At 41.9% G+C, this 24,813-nt stretch overlaps 1 protein-coding gene across 1 annotated transcript; it reads left to right on the top strand.

Moving 5' to 3' along the window:
- Positions 1–811: 811 nt before the first annotated feature.
- EDEM3 (ER degradation enhancing alpha-mannosidase like protein 3) lies at positions 812–23,150 on the top strand. The gene is made up of 20 exons (XM_041420704.1): positions 812–1,074; positions 2,795–2,840; positions 5,995–6,095; positions 8,423–8,462; positions 8,913–9,025; positions 9,660–9,813; positions 10,292–10,426; positions 10,821–10,926; positions 11,443–11,540; positions 12,785–12,910; positions 13,625–13,708; positions 14,739–14,822; positions 15,003–15,127; positions 15,647–15,812; positions 18,008–18,162; positions 18,926–19,079; positions 19,572–19,766; positions 20,490–20,655; positions 21,042–21,227; positions 22,702–23,150. Exons 1-20 carry the CDS (start codon positions 914–916, stop codon positions 23,106–23,108), a joined length of 2,802 nt encoding a protein of 933 aa, XP_041276638.1. The 5' UTR covers positions 812–913; the 3' UTR covers positions 23,109–23,150.
- Positions 23,151–24,813: the final 1,663 nt, after the last annotated feature.

Genomic DNA, 24,813 nt, shown 5'->3' with positions numbered 1-24,813 from the left:
CGCGGAGCTCCGTGGGGTTCCCACCGCTAAGGGCCAGGACGTGAAACACGTTGTATTTGCTTGGAACTTTGTACGAACGCTTGCCGCGGAAATAAAGACGCTCTTCCCTTCCATTGCTGGGAGGCTGCTTTTGTGAGGGTGTGATAATTTGGGGGATTTTATTAAAGAAACGTTCCTCAGGTAGCTGGGAGTGACGGCGGTGATCCCAGCAGGGAGAGGGGAGTTTTTAGCGGAGCAGGGAGTGACAGCGTGGATAATTTGGGGGATTTTATTAAAGAAACGTTCCTCAGGTAGCTGGGAGTGACGGCGGTGATCCCAGCAGGGAGAGGGGAGTTTTAGCAGAGCAGGGAGTGACAGCGTAAGGGGGAATGGCTTCAAACTGAGTGTTGGATTGGGTACTTAGGAGGAAGTTCTTCGCCGTGCGGATGGTGAGGCCCCATCACAGGGGGCCCACAGAAGCTGTGGCAGCCGATCCCTGAGCGTGCAAGGCCAGGCTGGACGGGGCTCTGAGCACGTCGCTGCCCACCCCGAGCTGCTCTGCACAGCCCCTTCCCTCCCGAGCCGCTCCGGGCAGCGCCTGAGGGAGCGCACGGGCGGGGCGGGGCGCGGGGCATGCCGGGAGCCGTGTGCGGGCGGGGCGCGGGGCACGCCGGGAGCTGTGGTTCCCCACCCTTTGTCCACGTCGACCCTCTCGTTACGCGTCCCCTGCCGGCTCACGTGACCCGCGCGCCGCGCTCCTCCATTGGCCCGGCGGCGCGCGCTGGGGGGGGCGGTGCCGGAAGCGGCGGCGGCGCGAGGCCGTTTCCTTGGCTACGCCCCCGCGGGCGCGCGCGGAGGGGCCGGGCCGGGCCCTTCCTGCCCCGGGAGCGGCGATGGGCCCGCAGCGGGACTAGCGGGCACCCGGCCGGCCGCCATGGCCCTCAGCGGAGCTCCGGGCTGCCGCGCCGGGGAGCGGGGGCCCCGCTGGAGGAGGCCCTGGAAGCTCCTGGCCCTTGGCCTGCTCTCCGCCTCCTCCGTGCTGGCGGCCGCCCCGGGCGCCGGGGCCATGAGCAGGGAGGAGAAGCGCCGGCTGGGGTGAGCGCAGGGACGGACGGCGGGCGGGAGGGAAAGAGGGAAGGACGGCGGGCCGGGCCGCGCGGGGCAGGGGTGTGCGCTGCCCCCGGGGCTGGGATGGGCTGGGCGGCAGCGGGTGCAGCGCTTCGGGACGGCGTCCCCTGTCCGTCCGTCCGTCTGCCCCGAACGCTGCAGGGGACGCGTGGCGTCGGTGCCCAGCCGTGCTGGGGCTGCGTGTGCCGGAGCCTGGCGGGTGTTTCGGGCCAGCGCACCCCGCTGCTGGGGACGCGCGGCCCCTTCCCCGCTGTGGGGTCAAGCCATGGACTCGCAGCTCGCCTTGGAGGTTCCGGGCAGGGCTTGCGTGGGGCTCGGGGTGAAAGCCAAGGCAAGTGCAGATCCCCACTGGGCTGGTTGAATTACGGCCCCGCCGCTGTGAGTGCGGGAGTCATAAAAAAGGCAAATGTTTACGTGTGTTCTGCCTGGTTCCTGTATGTAACCCAGACTGCTCCGGTCCCCCTGCACGTACGTGTAAGAGGCTGAGTTTTTTACCGTAGTTTTTAGTTGAAGGATAAATATTACAAAGTGTGTGGCAATACATTTTCCTGCGTGGAGTGGGATTTTTTTAAAACAAATTTGCAATCAAAGAATTTTGTCTTAGTATGTTTCTGAGGCAGTTTCATCGTCCTCTTCCCATCCAGTGGTCAGTTGTACAGCACAATAACACAAAAAGTCTGCTGGAGAAGCAGTGTGGATACTCTCACAGTTGTTAATCGTGGAGTTGTTAAGGTTGGAAAAGGCCTCCAAGATCATCAAGTCCAGCTGTCGTGTATAAGTTGATATTTAACTCCAGTGTTTACAGTTACTGGGCTTTTCCATTATGGGCTCTCAGGATAATTTGTGTGTGCAGTGTTTTATATATGTTTTCTTCACGAGGCTACACAAGGAATTGAAACTTCATTCCCCAATTTGTTTTAAAAGTTTTGCATTGCACTTGAAGTATCATCTGATGCTCCCAGCCTGTGCAGGCCATGTCCTGCTGTGGTTTGTGTTTGCCTGTAAATGTAAGTTTTAAGCAGTTGTCTGTGTGCTGCATCACCCAGCAGCTCTATGTGTTTGTCTGGGGTTTTTTGGCTGCTGCTACCTGAAAGGCACTTGGGAAAAGCACCATCCTCTACTCTTTTGATGCCTTAATGCACTTAATGAGTTAAAACTACTTCTTGAATTTCCAAGTCATTGAACTAAATTGGATATTTACAATATAATTGTGGTGTTCCTAGCTCTTTTATGTTCTGTCTTATCAGCAGAGATTGTGAATTATGTTGATGGTAGAAATTAGCATCCTTTATTCCTTGCAGGGCTCCTTAGTGAAACAGTTAGGAATGATCAGAAGTAGTGCTGTGTCCTAAAAAAAACAATGTGGTTTTTTGGGAGTTTTTATGTGTAGAAGCATTTCTGTCCTTTCAAACATATGAAACAAATGTAAGGGTTTTCTTTAGTATTTGCTTGCCAAGAGATCCCCAAATAATTTCGTGTTTGGTGAAGAAAGAGTCTTTCCTTTCTGGAGTGGACAAGAGTAGCTGAATCAAGAAAAATCATTGTTCTATATTTCATTTACTTGAGTAGAGTATGTTAGTAGAAGATCTGTGCCTGCCATTCAGACATTAAAGTGATACATGTAAGATGGTGTGTTAAAGGCCATTGGGAGACAGACCACTAATGCTTTTTCTTTTTTCTTTTTTAGAAATCAAGTGCTTGAAATGTTTGATCATGCATATAGCAATTATATGGTAAGTCAAATACTTGTTTGGTGTTTTTCGGAGGAGTTGTTGCTGACCTAGGGGAGAAAGCAACCTACAGTACATGACTTTCTATAGAAATATCTGGGAAGGAGTGGTGAAAATGGAGCTAAAATAAACAGCACCTATAGAGCCTTTAGAAAGACCACAAGTATTACCTTCTGGAGGGTTGTGATGGCTTTTAGAGTGGTAACTAAGAATTCCTTGTGGTAACTTTCCTAATCCATGCCTGACCTTTCCCAAACCAGTTCATCTCATGTCAGGCTACCAGCAATAAAGTATTTGGTTTGAAATTCTGGGAAAAGGAAGTTTGGAAGAGCTGTCTGTAGGCATTAGATTCTGGAGAACACAAATTGATCTTACTTATTTTGTAGGTAAAAATGACATTTAATATTTCTTCAGTGGTAAGCCATGTCAGATGCAGTTTGGGTGCTCTTCTACAAACTGTTTGTGGAAGAGAAAGGGAATCTGGTGCCATATCCCAGGCATTCCAGGCTGTGCCCAGGGTGTGACTGTCATATGACCATGGGCCTTGCTGGCTGTGGTTTCTTCTGCTCTGACTTGTGATTCCTGTGCAGGTGTCCCCCTGTTCTGGATCTCTGAGCCATTCCACACACCCTGGGCTGGCTCTGTTTACAAAAGCTTAACAAAAAATAGTTACTTGGAGTGGACTTCCTCAAGTAAAAATTACTTTCAAACATTCTGTAAGTAATACACTTCTGAGGAGAAAGTGTGGATGTGACTAAGATAAATATAAAATATTAATTCTTACTGGCTTCATGTGGACATTCTTGCACATTCTTTGTGGCTGTTACAGAAACCCCTCTGAAGTTGCATCAGTTCCTGCAGCACAAACTGCTGTTTCCCTGCAGCATCTTGCCACATGTCCCAGGTTGTGTGTTATGGTTTAAACTGTAATGTGTAATTCAAACTTAAAATCTCAGGAGTTAAAACTTCATACAGCGTGGGAGAGATACAGGGCTGTAGAGTGGACAGAAAGCCAAGCCAAGAGGATTTTCAAAGGGGTGCAGTTTCTCCTTTTAACTTAAGCTCTGTACTTTTGAAACCTTTAGCAGTTAAACATCAAGGCTTTTTGGTCATAATTTTTGTAATCTGGTTCCATGAAAAACACTTGGCTTGGATTTCTTCAATGGAAAACTTATGTGTTTGGCAAAATTGGATAAAATATTACAAGGAGCTGTGCTTCTACTGTTCATTGTGTGATAAATTGGCAACTGGAGGGGTCTTGCCACATCCGAAGCAAGAAAATTCTGTTTGAAGGAGAGAGAAAACTTCAGCTGTCCTGGAAACTTTGAAGCCAAAAGGATATTTATTTGCCACGTATGCTGGAGCACTAAACAAACAGAGAAATGTGACTTGCTTGTTTAAAGTCAAAGAAAAGATTAGAGTACCAGACTTGATTCTGACAACAGGAGAATGAAGTATTTTTGCAGGTGGTTTTGAAACAGCCAGCTGAAAAGTTTTGATTTTCTGTTTCTATTAATGTGTATTTTAGACATGCATATTTAGAAGACTGAAAATTCATGTTTGATTGCAAGGGAAATTCCCTTGCCTTTTTTTTTTTTTTAAGTTGTTAACAGAATCTTTGAGAAAAAGCTGCTGGGTTTTTTTTTCAGTCCATCAACAGCATTTGTAATAATGGGGATGTTTTTCTTCTTGGCTGTCAGAACATGTGAAAATGTCAGTCGCTTGAGGCCAGTGACAAGTTGGGAAATAACTCAATCCAATAGCTGCTTATTCTCTGCTGTAGGCTTTTATTTTTCAAAATGCATCAAGTTCTTTATTTGTAAAGTTAAAAGTTTATTTTTCCAGATTTTTTATCATTTATCCAAAATTTAAGTCAGAGATTTCAGTTTTGACATTGCTTTTGTTGTGGACTTCTTTAATCTGTTTTTCTGAATACTTTGCAGAGATATTCAGAAACATCTAAGCTGTATTAAAATGATCTAGATTCTGCCTTTTGTAGTTAAACTTGAGGAGAACAAAGACTTGAGCAAAGACCAAAACACTCAGGAGGGTGGTATACAGGGAAACAAACCATCAGTTTCAAAAGAAGTTGCTGTAAGAGCTGTTTATTTATAGAGGAATGTTCTTTTTTTATTTTTATTTCATGCTTGAACACAGATTATTTTTGTTCCATATATTTGGAAAGATTTTGAATGTGTTTACTTGCAGTTTCAGTGCAGCAATTGAAGTTTTTTATCCTGCCACATAGTTAGTTCACTAGAAGTCAAACTGGAGACCTCAGTACAGCAGCCAGTTTCCTGCTGAAATTAAGAGAAAAGCTCTGTCCCAAACCACTTGTGTTCAGTTTCTAAAGGAGGCAATTTCATGTTAACTGGAATTAGATATATTTAAGATTCATTGTCATTGATGTCAGTCTTATATTTGTTACATTTGTAAAAGGCTCAGTCTTGTTAGGGGTTTGGTGTTTTTTTTTTTTTTGATGAATGTTATCTTTTATGTCTTATGTGGTTATTCGTCAATGTTTTGTTTGAACTTCTGAGTTCTCTTACCTGTCACTGACTGTCACCCTCAGCCAGGTGAGTTCATTGTGCAGAGTCCAGTGAAAGGCCATCAAGGTGATGGAGAAGCTGGAGCTTCTTCCCTGTAAAGAAAGGCTAAGGGAGCTGGGGCTGTTCAACCTGGAGAAGGGGAAGCTCCAGGGAATTTAACAAGGGAGAGAGCTGGGGCTGTTCAGCCTGGAGAAGGGGAGGCTCCAGCGAGTTTAACAAGGGACAGGAAGACAGCCAGGCTCTTCTCAGCAGTGCTCAGAGGAAATGGGCATAAACTGGGCTGCAGGAGGTTCCCTCTGAGCAGGAGGAAACACTTTTACACTGTGGAGTTGACCAGTACTGGCACAGGGTGCCCAGAGAGGCCATGGAGTCTCCCTCCTTGCAGATGCTCAGGAGCTGTCTGGATGTGGTTCTGGGCAGCTGGGTCTGGTGGCCCTGCTCCAGCAGAGGGCTTGGACAAGATGAACTCTGGAGGTCCCTTCCCACCTGCCGGGCTCTGTGATGGCCATGCAGGTTTTCTGAAGAGCAGCATGATGAGGATTCCTTTTGCAGGCTCCCAAGGGTGGCTGTGAGCACTGTAACTGATTCCCCTGTTTTGTTCCCAACAGGAGCATGCGTATCCAGCTGATGAACTCATGCCTTTAACTTGTCGTGGACGAGTGCGGGGTCAGGAGCCAAGTCGAGGGGATGTGGATGATGCCTTGGGAAAGTTAGTGTCTGAAATGGTCACCGTAAACATCTAGGAATAGAAGTACAATTGGCAGCCCATAAAACTTGTTTGTTCAGTTGATATGGCCAGAAACTTACACTTGAAAGAAGTGTTTTTATTATTGTGAAGTTAACTCGTGTGAAATTGGACCTTAATTAGAAGAAGAGAATTGACCAGTGAATGAGATCCAAAGATTTTTTTTAACCATTCTCCCAAGTATTTTCCATAGGAAAACCTTCCAAATGTGGGCTTACATTTATGGTATTAGTAGTACAGGTTATAAGGGTTAATGTTGTGCTGAACAGGACAAAAAATTCTTTATCCATAATGCTGGCCTAATAAGTGATATTTAAAGTGCTTTTTTTAAGTAGAAAGTTTTCTGAAAACAAGCAGTCAAATGATTATCATGTGTGTGATAGCTTGAGGCCTTTGTCAAAGTATAAAACATTATTTCAGACATGGAAAAGTTTTCTATTCTTTCTTTCAAGGGAACTGGTAGTACAAAATACTGATCCTTTGGCTAGCAAAATGTAGATTTAAGGACTGTTTTTTTCCATGTCAAAGGCAAAATTGACCTACTCTAAATGCATTTGTAATTGATACCTTTGAATATGTGCAGTTCATAGATCAAATTCTTTCATAACAAACAGCTGATTTTTTTTAATATCACTGTTTAATGTCTGTAAGCACAATAGTGTTAATCAAAGCTGAAATCCTTCTCTTAAATACTGCTTCTAATTGTCTTTAGGATATTGAGCATGTTATTTTGGCTATGTTTTCTTATGTACAAATGCTTTTTAGTCTAGAGATTTCCATATAATCCTGCTGCCTTGGAGGTATCCAAAAATACACCAGATGAAAAGTGTCAAGAAAATATATTTTTAGTCCATTCTTTTTAATGACCTTTTCTAAAAGTAACATACTAGCATTTGAGTAAAAATACCTTCTAGCCCCTTGGATGCATTAAATTATTATATGTATTTATTGTTTTTCTGTATACAGGCTTTATTCTGTACCTTATAATCAGTTACATTATTTGTAGCAGATTGCTTATCTAATCCTTTTTCTTGCCAGCTGCCTCATCAGTTGTGTTCTCTGCCAGTCTTTGCAATCACAAAATGACAGGGTGAGGCAGCTGGGTCAGTTCTGTTTCCCTGGAGAACTTAGGAGCCTTCCATGTAGATGTGAAATGCATCATTTCCCTCCTTTTGTACTGAAAAAGTAGTGAATTTGTTAGGCAGTTGTGCATAGTCGTTAGTTAATCTCTGTCTCCTGTAAAACATCACTCACAGAATGCCCTTATATCTTTACAAATTAAAGACAATTGTAATATAGGAATGCTTAATTAGAATTGTGGTTGTCACATGTTGCCTACATGGTTTCAGTCATTGGGCACTTACTGAAATCCTTGGTGTGTGCTCCTCAGTGGGCAATTTTAACTGTTCCAAAGTGTTCAGTTTTAACACCATCATGTTCTGTAAATTCTATTATGTGTTGTGGGTGTGTCTTAGCATAGGAGCAGTTGTTGGAATTAAACATGTTTAAGATACAATTACAGATATAATTCCTGGGATGGGGAAAGATCCTCTCAGCCTGGGATACACTGGAACAGCCCTGGAGAAAACCTCTGATCCTTGTTAGGATCGTGTGTTTCAGACACTGTGGAGCTGACTTGATGTTCTCTTTTCATGGAATAATCACAGAATCCCACCCTGGTTTGGGTTGGAAGAGCCCTTAAAGCCCATCCAGTGCCACCCCCTGCCATAGGCAGGGACACTTTTCACCAGACCAGGTTGCTTTGAGCCCTGTCCAGCCTGGCCTTGGACACTGCTAAAATAGTTCTTTATTTTAGAATAAATAAAGTAGTTCTTTATTTTAAGCCTGCCACTTGCTAGTGTTGGAACAGTTTCTGCTATGAGAAATTTAGCTTGGAATGGCTTTTGATCTCAACATTTTTCCTTTTTTTTGAAAAAACAAGTGAAACAGAGGCTGGAAAACAACTTAAACTTTTATGCTGGGTTTCCTGATAGATTTGACTGGAGACAAGAAATAAAAATTTAATTTGCTTACCAGAAGTTAGAAAGCTTTGCAGTAAATAAATGTATCTGTAATTATAGCTTCTTTGTCAGCTCCTATTCTGGTCACTAGCAAAGGGGTGAAACTCAGAAAGAGGTTTTGATTCTAAAGATGTTGAGTACAACTGATTGTTTTGCAGCTGGTGGTCTGTGAGAATTTAGTTTCTTCCCTGCTATCAGTTACTATTAAAAATCACTTAATTGCTACACATACAGATCTATAGTAAATCTGGTTTTAATTTTCTTTCATAGGTTTTCACTGACCTTAATTGATACTTTGGACACTCTTGTGGTAAGCTTAATCTGTTGATAAACTTTGATAAAACAAAGGGATTGTCTTCTGATGCTCAGACTTATTTTTAGATTTCTTTTTCATGACTGTTGATCTGTGGCTCTGTTTGAAGTGACTGTTGCTTGTGGGAACTTTGAAGTGCTGTGAGGATGGAGTTTGGAGTTGGTTGTAATAACTACAGCAGTTCCTTCACATTTCATTGATACTTTTTTATATTGCATTTTTTTGGCTCTAACTTAACACAAAAGGGTTTGCTTACCCTTATAGTCTAAAGCAAGAGGCTCCAGTAGGGGTGGGCACCTCTTAATAACTACTGATGTATTTCTGGTTTAAATTGTATGTTTATATTTCTTGGGTAACTTTGCGTGCACTGAAATATCCTGTATGCAAATACACTGTGACTGCATTAGCTATACTGGAACTGAACACCTGCTCACTGTTGTATTCCAGGTGTTAAATAAAACCAAAGAGTTTGAAGAGGCTGTAAAAAAAGTAATAAAGGATGTTAATTTAGATAATGACATAGTTGTTTCTGTCTTTGAAACCAACATAAGAGTCCTTGGGTGAGTAACTTTTGTTTTCAAAACTCCTAAAAATGTGGATCTTAGGCAGTGTCTTTAAGGCAGTGTCTTTCTGTGCTATTCCACCTGTTTGAAATAGTTGTGCCTTTGTCAGTTTGCCTGAGAGTGGTTTTAAAATGCAAGGCAGGACTTGCTGCAGTGGTGTTGGATCAAGCTGCCCCCATCTCACTGCTGCAGGCACAGCTTTGCTGATTAAGAACCCCATGTGCATGCTGAGGGAGCAGGGGGTTTGCTTTAGAGATACAGGCTTGCAAATGCCTCTGTTCCATACCTGATTTACCACATTTTAATATCTGGGGTCATGGATTATTTCAGTTTGGAAAGGACTCTGGGGCTCAATGCAGAATCAGAGCATGTAATTTCAAGTTATTATGTGCCATTTTGCAGGTCTTGGTTGCCATTCCTGTCTAATATTGATGAATCTATGAATCCAATGATAAACAAGAAGAAATGCTTCCAAATTACTGGTAGCTAACCTTGATTATAATGGGAATTGAATCAGCAGTCTAAAAACTGGAGTCACAGTTATGTACATGTCATCTAAATTGTAGAGAGCTGTCCTTGCTGTTCAGATGAACATACCTTTTGAGATGTGGATAATTTCTCTTGTGTTTAGAGGTCTCCTAGGCGGGCACTCAGTGGCAATTATGCTGAAGGAAAAAGGTGAATATATGCAGTGGTACAATGGTGAACTCCTGCACATGGCAAAGGAACTGGGCTACAAGCTTTTACCTGCTTTTAACACCACTAGTGGTCTCCCTTATCCAAGAGTAAGTTCTGTTTCTCTAATGCAGGATTACAGCTGTAATCACAACTTCTGTTGTTTTGATTTCGTATCTGTTTCCAAAATCATTTCTATATTTATTAAGTGGCTGGAAAATTGAAAGCTGATAAATTGCAGGTTAGGAGCCAGGAGTAGTGAGATATTTAAAAAACTAAATTTCCAGGAGCACTTGTGATGTTCCTGATTTGTTGCTAAAAAAATTATCAGATTAGATTTTTAGAGTGTATTCTCTTATTTAAATGTCTAGTGAACCAGGCAACAGGCTCTTGTTGGGGAGGGTTGATACTTTGAGTATTTGTGGATAGTTCTCTGTACATGTCTAAGTAGGCAGAGGAAAAACCAAAGGGATCTGTTTTTTCTCTGTCTTTAGAAAGAGCATAGATTATATACTTGCTATACAATCATAGGAGTGTAAATTCTTTCAGCTAGTAAAAATAAATATGTTAATCTCTATTTTTCTCTAGGTTAACTTAAAATTTGGTGTAAGACATCCAGAAGCACGAACAGGAACAGAAACTGATACGTGTACAGCTTGTGCTGGTACCTTGATCCTTGAGTTTGCAGCTTTAAGCAGATTCACAGGAACATCTGTATTTGAGGTTTGCTTTCCACAACATCTTAATTTTTGCTGTAGGTCTTTAGTGTTGTGTTTACATTTTGTAATTTTTGAAAAACAATTCTAAGTTCATTAAATGGATGTCTCAGCTGTGCTGCACAAAAACATTTGTATATGTTGAGATTTGTAGTGTTTGTGGGCTTTCTTCTAAGATTTTATTTCTTTTGAATCATTTTTTCAATCACAGGAAATAAATTTGGTTGAAAATAGAGTAATACAGAAGTAAACAAGATAAATATTCTGAAGATTAGAAAGAGATCTGAAATTGCTAGACATGAAACATCCTCTTCCTTTCCTGGCATCTTAACTGAAATAGCCAGAAGAATCAGGGAGTTCAGTGTGTGTGTTTCCCTAATTCCCTGTTGCTGTTGTTGCAGGAATATGCCCGGAAGGCTCTGGATTTTATCTGGGAGAAGAGGCAGCGCAGCAGCAACTTAGTGGGGGTCACCATTAACATCCACACTGGAGACTGGGTCCGCAAAGGTGGGGCTGACCCACGGCCAGGGGGCCTCAGCCACCCCCAGCTGAAAGATACACTGCTGAAAGATGTTACTGCCATAGGCAGTGGAGAAACCTGCTGCCCCAAAGCCTGGCTCTGCTCTCACAGAGCAAGGCCCTCTCTGGTAGAGAAGGGGGTTTTATTCATGGCAAAGTGTTCCCTGATCTCTTTAATGCCAAGAGGGAAATGCCTTGGGATGAATTTTCAGAGACTTTGCTATAAATACATGGGGAAAATATAAATAGGCTGGGAAAAGTGATGTCCTGTGAAATAAGTGTCTTCAGTGCATGTCTGTCCATGTTATTATGTGCACTGGTAGTACAAAGCCTTTGGCATAGACACACAGTATTGTGTCTCTGCTTCCATCTGTGCCTTAATCCCAGTGAAAGGAGATTTTTCCTTTCACTGGAAGAGCCTTTAAAATCAAAGTGGGAAAATGTGGAAAATACCCATATTGCTACATAAAGTAAACCCATCTTTTTATTTTCACCTGTTCCTAGACAGTGGAGTTGGAGCAGGAATAGATTCATACTATGAATATTTATTAAAAGCCTATGTCTTGCTGGGAGATGACAGTTTCCTGGAAAGATTTAACACGGTAAGTTAACACCTTGCTCAGGTTTGTGCCTTCTGCAATACAAATTTCAGAGTAATTGTGTTGTCAGCTGTTAGGCTGAGAAGAGATCTTTAGTAACATTTCTGTGACTTCTGCTGTGTTTAGTGCCAGCTCTTTTTACTGAGGGTTTTTGCTAATCTTGGGTGACTAGCTGTCACCTGAGCAGTTATTTTAAACCCATCCAGTAAAAATCAGGACCTTCTGGGCCTTTATCCATGTTCCCAGTATGGGAGAAGCTGTATTTCCAGACCAATACTGCAAATGTTTCTGTAAAAGAACGTAAGGCACTCTTCTTCCAAGCCATTGCACAATTTCATTCTGTCCTGGAGCAACAGAAAAATCAAAGTGTGGATCTTGCTTTGCACTGCAGATCTTCAGGCCCAGGATGCATTTAAGTATACAAGCTGAAAACCATGCTTAGGTTTTTTTTAATTCATAAATTACTGAGCAACTTGGTCAGCATCATAATTCTTTCACGAAAGCATTATTTATTTTGAAAATAGCAATATCCATTAAAAACGTCTTAGATCATAAAATTATTTATTATCATATAGCATGTTTTTTTTATTAGAAGTATTATATGGAATAATTCCATAGTTAAAGTTGTAATACTTTAGGTGTAATGATGATTTCATAGTCCTAAGGGGCAGCCCCCAGTGTTACATTTTCCTTGAGCTACATCTGTTAAGTGTTTCCTGGCAGTTTGGCTCATGTGCTCAGGATTGCACCTTCTGAAAACAAAGTTTAGGATTGGAAGTCAGCAACGTGGCAAGTGACCTAGTGGGTTTAGAAGTTCTTCTGAGCCATCCACTCTAGCTGCTTTGTGTGGGTTTTTTAACCTCCTTTTCCTCCTGAGATCCATATGCTTTGGAATTCTGTTGTACAGAGAAAGCAATTTCAGCTTTCTTTATAGGATGTGCTTTAAAATTCAGCCAAAACAAATGTGATATTCCTGTTTTATCACATGGCTGCTGGATATACTTTTGTGTATGTGTATTCCTTGGAAATGTGGTAAGCTTTGCAAGTGTAATACTGTGGAGCTTTTCAGTATTTACTACACTTGGTTTTAGTTTGCAAAACAAGAGATTAGAGACACTGCCAAATGTAGTAATGATTGGGAATGTAGTACTGGCTTTTCCATTCAAATACAGTGCTAGTCTGGTTATCTGTCTCTCTTTTGGAGAATGAATTGATACACAAACTCCTGCTTTTCTGATGTTTGGCAGCACTATGATGCCATAATGAGATACATCAGCCAGCCACCTCTTCTCCTTGATGTTCACATTCATAAACCAATGCTAAATGCTCGGACCTGGATGGATTCTCTGCTTGCTTTCTTCCCTGGATTGCAGGTGAGGTGTAAAACCCGTGTAGAGATGGTTTTAATAAGAAAGAAGTTAGTAGCTGGGTTTGGATATATGATTTTCAAGTCAAGCATAGTAATTTGATTTTCAAAAATGCTGAGGGAACATCCCTGGAGGTGTCCAAGGCCAGGCTGGTCAGGGCTTGGAGCAGCCTAGGCTAGTGGAAGGTGTCCCTGCCCATGGCAGCAGGTGGGCACTGGATGGGCTTTAAGGTTTTTTCCAACCTAAACCATTCTGATTCCATGATTTCTGTACTTAGTCTTCCAGTCACTTCAATGCTATGATGCAAGTTCATGTGCTTTTCTGGCTGTGTTGAGTATCAGGACAAGTGTGTTCCTGTAATTTGCTTCCTTCACTTCTAGTCATGAAAATACTGCAATTAAGCTGCCATTTTACTAGTAACTGGTTTTCTACTTTGTGTGCCATTGACATCTTTGAGATGAACTAAATGACATTTTCACTCCAGTTCTCTATAAAATGTCAGAGGTCCTTGTTCTACATGGGCAATAATTTTAATCAGTTCACTGATTTTGCTTAAAAACTCTTAAGGAGCAGCTGTAACTTAGGTTACAGCTAGGGATTAATAATTGCAATATGTAGTGACTGCTCTGTAGCTTTACATGAACACACCATGAGTGTTTTTAACCTTGAGTATTATTCCTGTGCTTGGTGAATTGTGTTACTTCTATTGTTTAATTTTAGGTGTTGAAGGGTGATATTAGACCCGCTATTGAAACACATGAGATGCTGTATCAGGTTATAAAAAAGCATAACTTTCTTCCAGAGGTAAGGTAGTAGTTTTTGATTTTTTTAATCAAAAATTTGTATATTTGATTGTATAAACTGATTCTTACATCAGTTTGAGCAGTTGCAGATGCCTGTTTTAAAAACCAGCAGGTATATATGTTATTAAAATCAGAGCCTCATTTCCACAGCTTACATGAATTGCAATTCTGCCTGTCTGACAGCTGAGAGGATGTTCTGAAATTTTGTATAATGTCTTTGAAAGTCAGCACACAAACTAACTGCAAATGCTGCAAGTCTTTGAGCAAGTCCACTGTGCACAGAAAAGCTTGTTTACCTGCTGAAGTGTATGTCTTTAATCTGTGATGACTCAGATTATATTTGAAAGCTTCTGACTCTGGGTTTAATTTTGACTTTCCTCTAGTGTAAGCTTATTTCTGTTAGAGAACATTTTAATTAACATCACATTCACCTAGTGTGGTTATTGAGAGCAAAGAATGCTAAGCACTGGAATGACTATTTTTTGAGGGCTTTTAAAATGGTATAATTTGGCTCTTTTGGGGTTTTTTGGTTGGTTTTTTTTGTGTTTCATGACTGTTTTTTTGAGGGCTTTTAAAATGGTATAATTTGGCTCTTTTGGGGTTTTTTGGTTGGTTTTTTTGTGTTTTGTACTTATGAAGGAAACTTTAAAAGGTCAGGTAGTTATATTTAAGTCAACAGACCATCCCCTAAGCAAAGACTTGTTTTAAACCTTATGTGAAATAGTGAATATATGACAGAAGTGGCTTTTCCCAGTGCACATTAAGAGTGAATAGATAGACTAGGAAATTTTTACATATCTGACTTCTAGCCTGTGGTATTAATTTAGAAACAGCTGCTTCACCATCTGTCAGTGTGCTGTGACACTTGACTGCCCTGGAGGTGTCAGGTGGTAGGTATGTTTGCAGAAATGGTGTTTATCAAAACTAGGCTGGTTATACAGTTAACATTGAATTCAATAGAATAGAATTCATAGAATTTGGTTTGCATTCCTGCATTTATTTTATTTTTGTCTGTTCCTTTTCATCCTCAGGCATTCACAACAGATTTCAGAGTTCACTGGGCTCAGCATCCTCTGAGGCCTGAATTTGCTGAAAGCACCTACTTCTTGTATAAGGTACAGTCACATTCACTCCTCTGACCTTTGAGCACTTTTTCTTGCACCTAGAGTTTTGTTGCTGTTTTATTTCAATACAGAATTGAGTAACATATCTCCAGCTTAACTTATTCACTGGACCCAGTTTAGGATATAAACAAGATGTAATGGTTATAATTTTTTTTTTGTTTTATTTCATAGGCTACAGGAGACCCTTACTACCTAGAAGTAGGAAAAACTCTCATTGAAAACTTGAACAAGTATGCCAGAGTTCCCTGTGGGTTTGCTGCAATGAAGGATGTTCGTACAGGAAGTCACGAAGACAGGTAAAGCTTGCACAATTATTTTTCTAAATATATAAACACAGAAAAAAATCAAATTTCCCTGTGTAATTGAATTAATTAAGATTTGAGGAGCTGTCTGTCTTCAGTCTGATAATAAAGCCTTAAATTACCTGTTTGTAATTGTGTTGAACTGTAAATGCTTTGAAACAATCTGTGCACTGTTTCAGTAGGGTTACAGGGTGCTCTAGAAGAATATTTTCAGTTTAATACCCTTTCATTTGTCTGAGAGCAGTAGATGAATTAACATTTGAGCTAAATATACTTCAAATCTGTAAGTTTGTCAGGAGGTTTATTTGTTTTTTTCTGTAATGCTGTTTTGTACAGAATGTGCTGAATCATTTCCCTCCAAACACAGCTTCTTCCAAGCAGAAGGAATGCTAATGGAATTATGTCCAGCAGTAATAGTCATGAAGTCTTCAGAGATGGAGAACTAGGAATATTTATTTTACTGATGTTCTAGAAGTGAGATCTCCCTAAAGGACATCCCCTTTTTCTCCACAGGATGGACTCATTCTTCCTGGCTGAGATGTTTAAATATCTGTACCTCCTGTTTGCTGATAAGGAGGACATGATTTTTGACATTGAAGATTATATCTTCACTACAGAAGCTCATCTGTTGCCACTCTGGCTCTCCACTACAAACCAAACCATCTCTAAAAAAAATACAGTATGTAACAGCTCCAGTCCAAATCAATTTCTGTGGTACACTTCCCTTTTTTGAGGGGAAATGGAAATAAAATCAGGAAAGATCCTAGTTTGAGGAAGTGCACCAGTTTGAACACGTTGTTTAATAGGCACTGTTTCATATTAACAGAGCAGTCACAAGAGTAGGAATAATGACTGGATTCTGCACTGCTGAACCTTGAGATAAAAGATAGGAATTATTAGCAAGATTCTAAAAGAAAATCATTCCCCACTTCTGTATAAATTGGAAGATAATACAGTAGGATATTTTGTCCCCATCTTTATTTTCTATTATTTTTTCTAAAACCTAAGGTTTTCTTGTTTGTTCTTGTGAACAAATTGAGAGGTTTTTTGAGACAGCTGTGGAGTTAATTTGACAAGATACAGCTGTAGACAGATTAGGGATGTTTAATCACTTTAGCCCATGCAGTAGGCACCTATTGCATAAATATGAGAACAGTTGTGGGTTTATAAATTACTTAACCTTCCAAAATAACCTGGAGTGATACAGCTGTGCCATGAAGCATCATAAATCCTCCCTTTTTTTTTTATGTAGTGGTCAACAAGATGACATAATTTGTCTGTAAGGCAATAAGAAAAAGGAAGAAGAGAAAGAGGAAATGATGTCTGAGACATCAAGGATAGAAATTCCCTTATTTGTGCCTCTATTTTTAACATTTTCTAAGAGTTTTAGAATAATGCCTGGATCAGAGGAAAAGGCTTATATTGTGTGTCAACCCATATATCCTGGAAAAATCACTGTTTGATGGACTTTAGCATTAAGCAGTGACAAATTTTTAGTTACTTCATCTTAATGTCAAACACTGGTTATGTTTTAATGGGTCCTGGGTTTGGTGTTAAATGTTCCTTCAGGGTAGAAATCCCACATCCTCTCTGAAATGTTCCTTCCCTGAGAATTTATCTTATTTGAATTTTGGAAATAGGCTGTTTTCTGAACTGAGCAAGAAATTTTCTGAAGGGTCTGAAGGAGCATTTTATGTAACTTTTTTTCCCAATGTAAGAATTTAATACCTTTGAGAGAGGCAGGGTTCCCACAGCCGGTGCTGTTTTAAGTGCTGGCCTTACTTGGTTTGTATTGAGAACTGCAAATGGTAATGAAGAGCCAGTAGAGAGAATAGAATAAGTTACTCAAATGGAGTTTTTTAAGCTCTTTGAGTCAAAGCTGCAAATGGGCATAATCCAAGTAAGAAAAACCCACTGAAAATGGTGTCAGGTGGCTGAAAGGCTGTGACGTCGGGTGTTCCTCTTTTATGGAATTTTATCTGAACAGATGGAATGTGTAAATGATTTTTAACATAAATACAGTGCTATTAAAACAAACTGTGAGAGAGATGCTTGGTACTATCAACCCAACATCCTGTTTGTATTTGCTGTCATAAACAAGAAAGGTCATGTCTTAGTAACAGCCCTTTAGGTCTTGGGTTTTAGGGAGTCTTTAAATACTTGATTTTTCATTGGCCAGTATGTTGCAAACAGGAGGGGTGAGTCTTTTCAGGGGATGGATAAATACTACATTAATTTTTATGGGTTATGAAATGAGCTTGCCTGTTACCTATAACCAGTTATTTGCTAAGCTAAGGACATGCTAAATGTGGCTCCAACCACCAGACATGTTCCACATGGTTTCACATGTTACAAACCAGCAATTTGTGCAGATGTTCACTCTGCCATCTCTCCTGAAAATAGAAATTGTTTGAATTATATAGAGATTCATCCTTGCTCATCCAGACTTGCAAGTCTTTGTGGCTCCTGAGGAGGAGAATCTTCTGTTCACATGAAAAGCTGTGACATTTTTAGTAAGAATGACCTAAAGCCTGCAGCTTTAAAGCCAATATCAGGTGAAACCAGAACTACTCCCTTTACTTGTCCAGCAGATAAAATACAGGGCACTGGCTTTGTCATGAGCAGGCTTGAGAAGTAGTGTCTACCAGCAGAGGATTAGCTGTTTCTGAAAAAAAAAATACAAATCTAGAGACTATATATAAATTTAGTAAATTACAGATTAGAATGAGTGTTGTATTCATCTGTCCAAGGGGTTGCAGTGCATTGGCTCCCTCCTATTGCACTCAGCCAGATGATTTAAGTTAGGATTATCTGTTGATGTTCTTCATGTAAAAACATAACCTGCATTTTTTTACTCTGTATCTTTGATTTTAGAGCACAGAGTACACAGAGCTGGACGACAGCAACTTTGACTGGACCTGTCCAAACACCCAGATCCTCTTCCCAAACGACCCCATGTTTGCCCAGAGCATCCGCGAGCCTCTGAAGAACGTGGTGGATAAGAGCTGTCCCCGGGGCATTTCCAGAGCGTAAGATGGGTGTTTCCTCTCTTTGTTAGCACAGCACTGAGTGGAACAGGCTCTGCTCTGCAGGGAGGGAGAGGCATGAGGTGTGCTGGAGCTGGCAGTTCTTTTGGGATGGGCCAAAGGGATGATTCCTGGTCACAGGAAAAATCGCTTTGGATTTCTCTCACATCCTCTGCAAAACTTAGTTTGTTTCCAGGTGGAATTAGCAAGTCTTTCAAAGCAAAAGGAGCTGAATGAACTTCATATCTTGGCTGCAGCTCCCACTTGGAGTATTGCAGGAAGTGTGTCTCTCTGATTTGTAATATAATTTCTGCAGTCTCCTAAAAAATTCTGAAAGTCTTCTTTGTAGCAAGGAAATTATGCTGCCACACATAACTGCACCCATTTTGAGGAATTTAGGGCAGTGTTAAGGCTGAGGAAGTTTGTCCTGCTGACCACCTCTTCTGTATTTGTGTTTAATGAATAAAACTCAGTATGGGGCAAACTGGGTTTGATCAGTGTTGCAATAATGTAGATTATATACAAGTGAGAGAGAGTATATAGCAGTTTTGTTATCAATACTTGGGAGGGAGGTTTTGTACTATAAAGTCATTACTTACATAGACAACTTTATAAAAAAGATAACTCGACTGAGAAGTTGCATTCCATTGAAGCTTGCACTCAGTGTACCAAGAATTCCAATCTTGTGATGGTAGGGATAACACTAGAGTCCTGTTTCAAGGATAATCTGATTTTTAAAGCTTTGATCTCTGATGTCTTTTGGCAGAGAAGAGAGTTTGGGAAGTGGACCAAAACCACCACTGAGAGCCAGAGACTTCATGGCCAGTAATCCTGAGCACCTGGAGATCCTGAAGAAGATGGGAGTCAGTTTGATCCATCTGAAAGATGGACGAGTACAACTAGTGCAGCACGCGGTGCAAGTAAGACGACCTGGCAGGATTTTATTATTTAGAGCTCTCAGCAAAGTCCTCCTAGCAATGATACTTGATACCTGGAGCTTCAGGAGGGACAGCCACCCTCTGGAAGGAGGCACATGGATAGCTGGATATTGTAGCTGTATTTAGCAGGCTGATGCTTGTTAATATTTTGCCTCTGCAACACTTTCAACTAATCTTCCACTAAATTAGGTAGAGGCTGCTCAGGTTGAAGTGATGGAGCCAACGGCATCTTGGCTGAAAACACTGCTTTCATTGTGAGATACTTCCATCTCTTTATGAGGTCTATATATTTTCAATTTCCTGGGTGGTGCAGGTGCTAAATCTTTTGTGAAATGATGCTTGAGTGCTTGAGCATCCACCCTCTGTGTTAAAGTCTTTGTAGCAGTGGTCCAGGCAAACACAACTTGAGTTTCTTTTCCCCGAAATTCCTCAAACATTTAAGATAAAATTGTTTATTGATTCCTTTCTGTGCAGGCAGCAAGTTCCCTGGATGCAGAGGATGGCTTACGGTTCATGCAGGAAATGATTGAACTCTCCAGCCAGCAGCAGAAGGAGCAGCAGCTCCCTCCTCGTGCTGTCCAGATTGTTTCCCATCCCTTCTTTGGCAGGGTAGTCTTGACTGCTGGGCCAGCACAGTTTGGGATGGACTTGTCCAAACACAAAGCAGGGGTATGTGTCTGTTCCTTTCCCTGTTGCACAAGCCTCAGCTTTACAGTACTGCTGTTGTTTGAGGGCATCCAGCTGATCCTCCAGGTGATCAGTTAATTACAGTGCTTAAAATGACAGGGCCCAGTGGTGACAATGACAGCGGTTACAGTATGGGGTGAGTGGCTTATCTGTCTCTGCTCTGCTCCTGAGTCATCAGCCATGGTTTAGGATTTAAAACACATGCACAGCATGAGTTGCAAAGCAAGCTTATCCAGTCTGCAGTGCACAGCTGAGGAGATGGTGATTTAGGGGAAGTTTCCCTCCCCTGTCAGCCAGGAGCTGGCAGAAGCTTTTTAGAGTCAGAGCAAGTTGTTCTAATGAAAGCTTTTCTAGATTGTAGATGGAAGAGGGCAATCCACAGAGGCAGGGGTCCCTGTGGGAAGCAGTAGGAAAACCCATGTTGCAGCCCCAAAGAGGAGTTCCAGACTGGCGGTTCACAGGAGAAAAATTTCCAGAGATAACACTTCCCAGGTGTAGACAAACCACATTGATTATGAGAATTAATTTTTCATTCAGTCATTCTTTGCTTCTAGAGCTCCAGTTTCAGGGCACAGATTGTCTGCACTGACACAAGACAACACTAAACGCAGTAGAATGACTGAAGGAACAAAAATACTTGGGAATCTTTCACAAGCATGACCATAATGTTCTAATTCTCTCTTTATTTTTGTTTTTTCCGTACAGACAAGAGGATTCGTTGCAACCATTAAGCCATATAATGGATGCTCAGAGATCACTAATCCTGAGGCAGTGAAAGAGAAAATTGCTTTGATGCAAAGAGGCCAGTGCATGTTTGCTGAAAAGGCACGAAACATTCAGAAAGCTGGAGCAATAGGAGGCATTGTCATTGGTAAATACAATTCCAAGTTCTTAATTTGTGGAAATGTAACCTAATTTTAAAGATTTGAAGATCCAGGGAAGCTGACAAGCTTTAAGCTGAGAAGCACAGCAATTGTGCTTTCAGAAGATGAAGAGATGTTTGGGGTTTGTCTTGTTCCGTGCAGACACAAATTGGAATGAGGGGTTGTTGGTGTTTTTGCAGACTAAAAGTTGTTACTTTAAGGATTGCAGGCTGCTGTGAGTACTAACTGCTGAGGAAGAATGGGGATAGAAATGAAAAGTGGAGGAAAACACACCAGGCTGGGATTTGCTGTGAAGTGACTGGGCAGGGGAAGCTGTTCCACGTTCAACTGATCTAACAGGAAGTTTGCCCTTCCCCTGGTGTTCTCTGCCTAGATGACAACGAGGGCAGCAGCAGTGACACAGCCCCCCTCTTCCAAATGGCTGGGGATGGCAAGAACACAGATGACATCACCATTCCCATGCTCTTCCTCTTCAACAAGGAAGGGAACATCATCCTGGATGCCATCCGGGAGTATGAGGCTGTGGAGGTGCTCCTTTCTGATAAAGCAAAAGACAGAGGTAAGGTTAGAGGTGATTTATGTAAATGTAGCTCCCCTCTGTGCTGTGGCACAGTGGAAAATGGACAGGAATGATTTGTATTGCAGCCCAGAGGTGCTGTGGTTTTCTCTTTGACACTGGAATTAGTTTTTTATTGAGCAAGCCATTTTCTGAGAGATATCATTGATATCCACTCCCCCCATGAGATAACACCCAGAAATGCTGTTCCTAAATGTCACTTTGGCTTATGAGAAAATCCAGCCTTTTGGATTCCTTTTGAACCTTTTTTTGTCATCAGCTGCTTTGAAGTAGCATCAGGAACAGCGTGTTTCCAGTGCCCTACATTGCGAGCATCTCTCCCTCAGCAAGATCCCCAGTGACATTCCTGGGACCCAAAAGGAGAGAGACAAGTGATAGAACTATTTTGCCTATCTGAGGAGAAGTGGTTAACATGAGAAATAAGGCTGCTGACCTCAGATGTTTCGTGGGTGTTCTTGTATAATGCGAGAAAATTGCAAGCTAATACATTCCCAGTTGAAATGCTTGAATGCAGCAGAAAATTCCAGATCTTCCTCTTGTAAGCCTTCCTTGTAGCACTGCTGTGTCCAAGCAGAGTAGGTAAGAACAAGTATCTAGAAAATCAGCCTATTTGCAAAGAGGATAGGCCAAAATCTTGTCTTGTTTCTTCCTAACTTGCAAATCCCTCCTGTTTATAACTGTGCTAAGTGCTCTGACAAAATGCTAAATACAGGATAGCTCTTTCTGAGAGTTTGTAATCCATATCTGCTTCTTCCCCCTCCTTGTGCTTCCGTTTGGAATCCCAGCAACAATCTTTAAAGGTAAAATGATTCCAAACTACATTATTGATAGCAGTAAGTATCCCATGTCAACAGTGGCATGTGCAGTTAAATTCCCTAAAAATCCTGAAGTATCAGTGTCCTGCTTATAGCCATAAACATCAAGCCCAGAGAAATCTGCATGACTAAATTGGGCAGTTGTTGGGAGCTAAGCTGGGACGTGGGAGACGTGTGTTACTTGCTTTGAGTGGGGAGGCTCTGGCTTTGGCTCTCTCAAATGCACAGTTCAGTAAACTTAGGAAACTCTGTCCAACTCCCAAGTGCTCAGATGTGGGATCCTGGTGGATCTGGGAGTGCTTTAAAATCCAGCATTAAAGTTCAGTGCACGCAGTGGATATTTGCTTAAGGCTGAAGGAGGGTAACTGGCACTGACCCACAAGTCACTCCTAAAGCTTGAGGAACCAAAATGAGCCTGAGTGTATTGTTTGCCCTCATTTAAAATGTGTTTAAAAGGCTTCCCTCCTATCCCTCTGTAAAATACATTCTTCAGTACTATTAAATTTTCATATCACTGGAAAGTCTGCTCTTCCTTGAAGAAATAAGGCCAAGGGAAGTGACCTTGATTTTGAAATACATAATAAAATGTTGCATTCCTATGGTTGTTTTAAGTTCTCTTCTTTTTTCCTTCCCTTTCAAAGACTTGGAAATGGAGAATATGGACCAGAAATCATCTGAAAGTGATTCACACAAACCAAATTCCGAGGAAGCTCCTTCAGAATCTCAGGATGCTGGAGCAGTCAGTGAGGAGCCCGAAGGAGGAGAGAGCTCTGCAGTTGGTGACCCTGACCCTTTGTCTCCTGCCAGCACAGCCAGTGCCAGTGTTTCCATGGCAGATGAGGATCCCCACGCCTCTGGACCTGCAGAGGCCAGTGCTCCAGAGCCAGCATGCACACCAGGGGACAGCCAGCCTCAGGAACAAAACACCCAGACAGAGGCCAGTTCCAAAGCTCACTGGGATAGTAAAGTCCAGCCTATGGAATCCATATTAGCAGACTGGAATGAAGATATAGAAGCATTTGAAATGATGGAAAAGGATGAGCTATGACTTGTAATAATAACTTATTTGTTAATAAACAAATGGAGACCTCTTTGGGTAGAAGTGAGGCCCTGATATCCAAGAAAACATATTCAGTATTGGGATGAGCAACCAGGTGTCACCTGGAAAACAACACAGAATTCCAGCACAGGCTCTTTGTATGTTTTAATTTTTCCTGTTTAAAAATGGGAACGTGCAATCAAAGCATTTGGGTGGCCCCGTGGCTGGTGCTGTGCCCCAGGTAGGGAGGAGCCTGGCTCATGCCTTCCAGGCTCTGAGGGGACTCCTGGGGCTCTGGGAAGCAGGTGAGCAGGGTGGGGTGACAGGCCATGGAATGGTTCTTGATGGGGCACCCATACCCCTCCCCAGCTGAAAGCCTTCCTTACAGCAGCAGGGGAGTTGTTTCCAGGTGTTTGCACAGCTGGAAGCAGTCTGGTTTCGTCTGACATATCACAGTGCTGCTCGTCGCTCCTTGCACCCCTTACCACCAGGAACCACAAGGGGACCTGGGAGTTCCCCTCCTGCTCTGCTTCCAGCTGGAGGAATTGTACAGACCAAAGGCAGAGTGTGAGCAGGTCCTGGCAGGGAGGCTGGCCCAGCCGTGGGGCCACTGGGAAAAGGTGTGGGAAGGTCCTGCTGGAGGCTGAGGGGAAGCTGACAAGGCAGGTGTTGAGCCCCAGGTGTTTCCCTTGGCCTCCCTGATGGAAAACCTCCAGTCTGCCCCAAAATCTGAAACAGTCTCTGAAAGGACACAGCTCCATCAGCTGTAACAAAACCTTTTTCTACAAGTTTGACTTCCAACAGCTTGACTCCATGTTCTTTTTATATACAACTTGTGTATGTGGTGTTTCAGGCAGGGAGGCCAGGGACAGTGAGGAAAAGCAACAGTTCTGTTGAGTCAATAGTTCAGAGTCCAGGGGTGTTATCCCAGGCTCTGGAGTTTGTTACAGGTAAGTGGGAGTCCAAATTTGTTATCCACATTATATTTCAGTAAAAATGGGGAAGTTTAAACAACATAGAGGCATTTTGACTGTGGCCAAAGAAACTGCCAAAACCTAATTAACTTGATTTATATAAACTGCTTTTAGTGTCTTGTGGTTCAAAAAATGGTTTTATATTAAAGATGAAATGAACACTGCCTATATGCTGCAGCAGGCTAAAAATGCAGGTTTATGTTCATCATTGCAATGGAGTAAATAAACAGGAAGCCCCACTCTGGACTGCACCTTTGATTTAGCTGGTGAAATTACACGTGCTGAATATGCAATTGTTAATTAGCACAGCCATACTCTGTATTTATACTCTGTACAGTGAGCAGGGCAATCCCAGGCATGTTGGATCCATGTACTCAGCCACACTTGCTTTCAAAAGTCTCAGAATGCACAGGCACCTTTTGAGAGCATGGCAGTCCATCTAAATATCATCCAGAACTTTAAATCACCAGGGTAGGAGGGAATTCGAGGAGGAACAGTGAATAAGTGTCCTTTGAAAGAAATTAGCTCTTAAATGGAGTTGTCATTCCTTTGCACAAGTAACTGTCTGGAGGCTTGGACTTGAAGCAGCTGAGGGTTTTCAGTTGGGAATGTTTTTATTTATGGGTCTTGTTACATGAGTTCATAGAAGGCATTTGACCAGGGGAGCCTTGTAAGTGTCCTTGGTTCCTTGGAGTGCCAGGACACAGCCAAGTGCAGGATCAAACCATGAGGTGCAGATC

The sequence above is a fragment of the Onychostruthus taczanowskii genome, unplaced genomic scaffold (assembly GCF_017590055.1).
Source record: "Onychostruthus taczanowskii isolate IOZ18803 unplaced genomic scaffold, ASM1759005v1 scaffold65, whole genome shotgun sequence".
Classification (NCBI taxonomy): domain Eukaryota; kingdom Metazoa; phylum Chordata; class Aves; order Passeriformes; family Passeridae; genus Onychostruthus; species Onychostruthus taczanowskii.
Note: the sequence above shows the minus strand (reverse complement) of the source record. Positions and strands in the feature narration are given on the sequence as shown.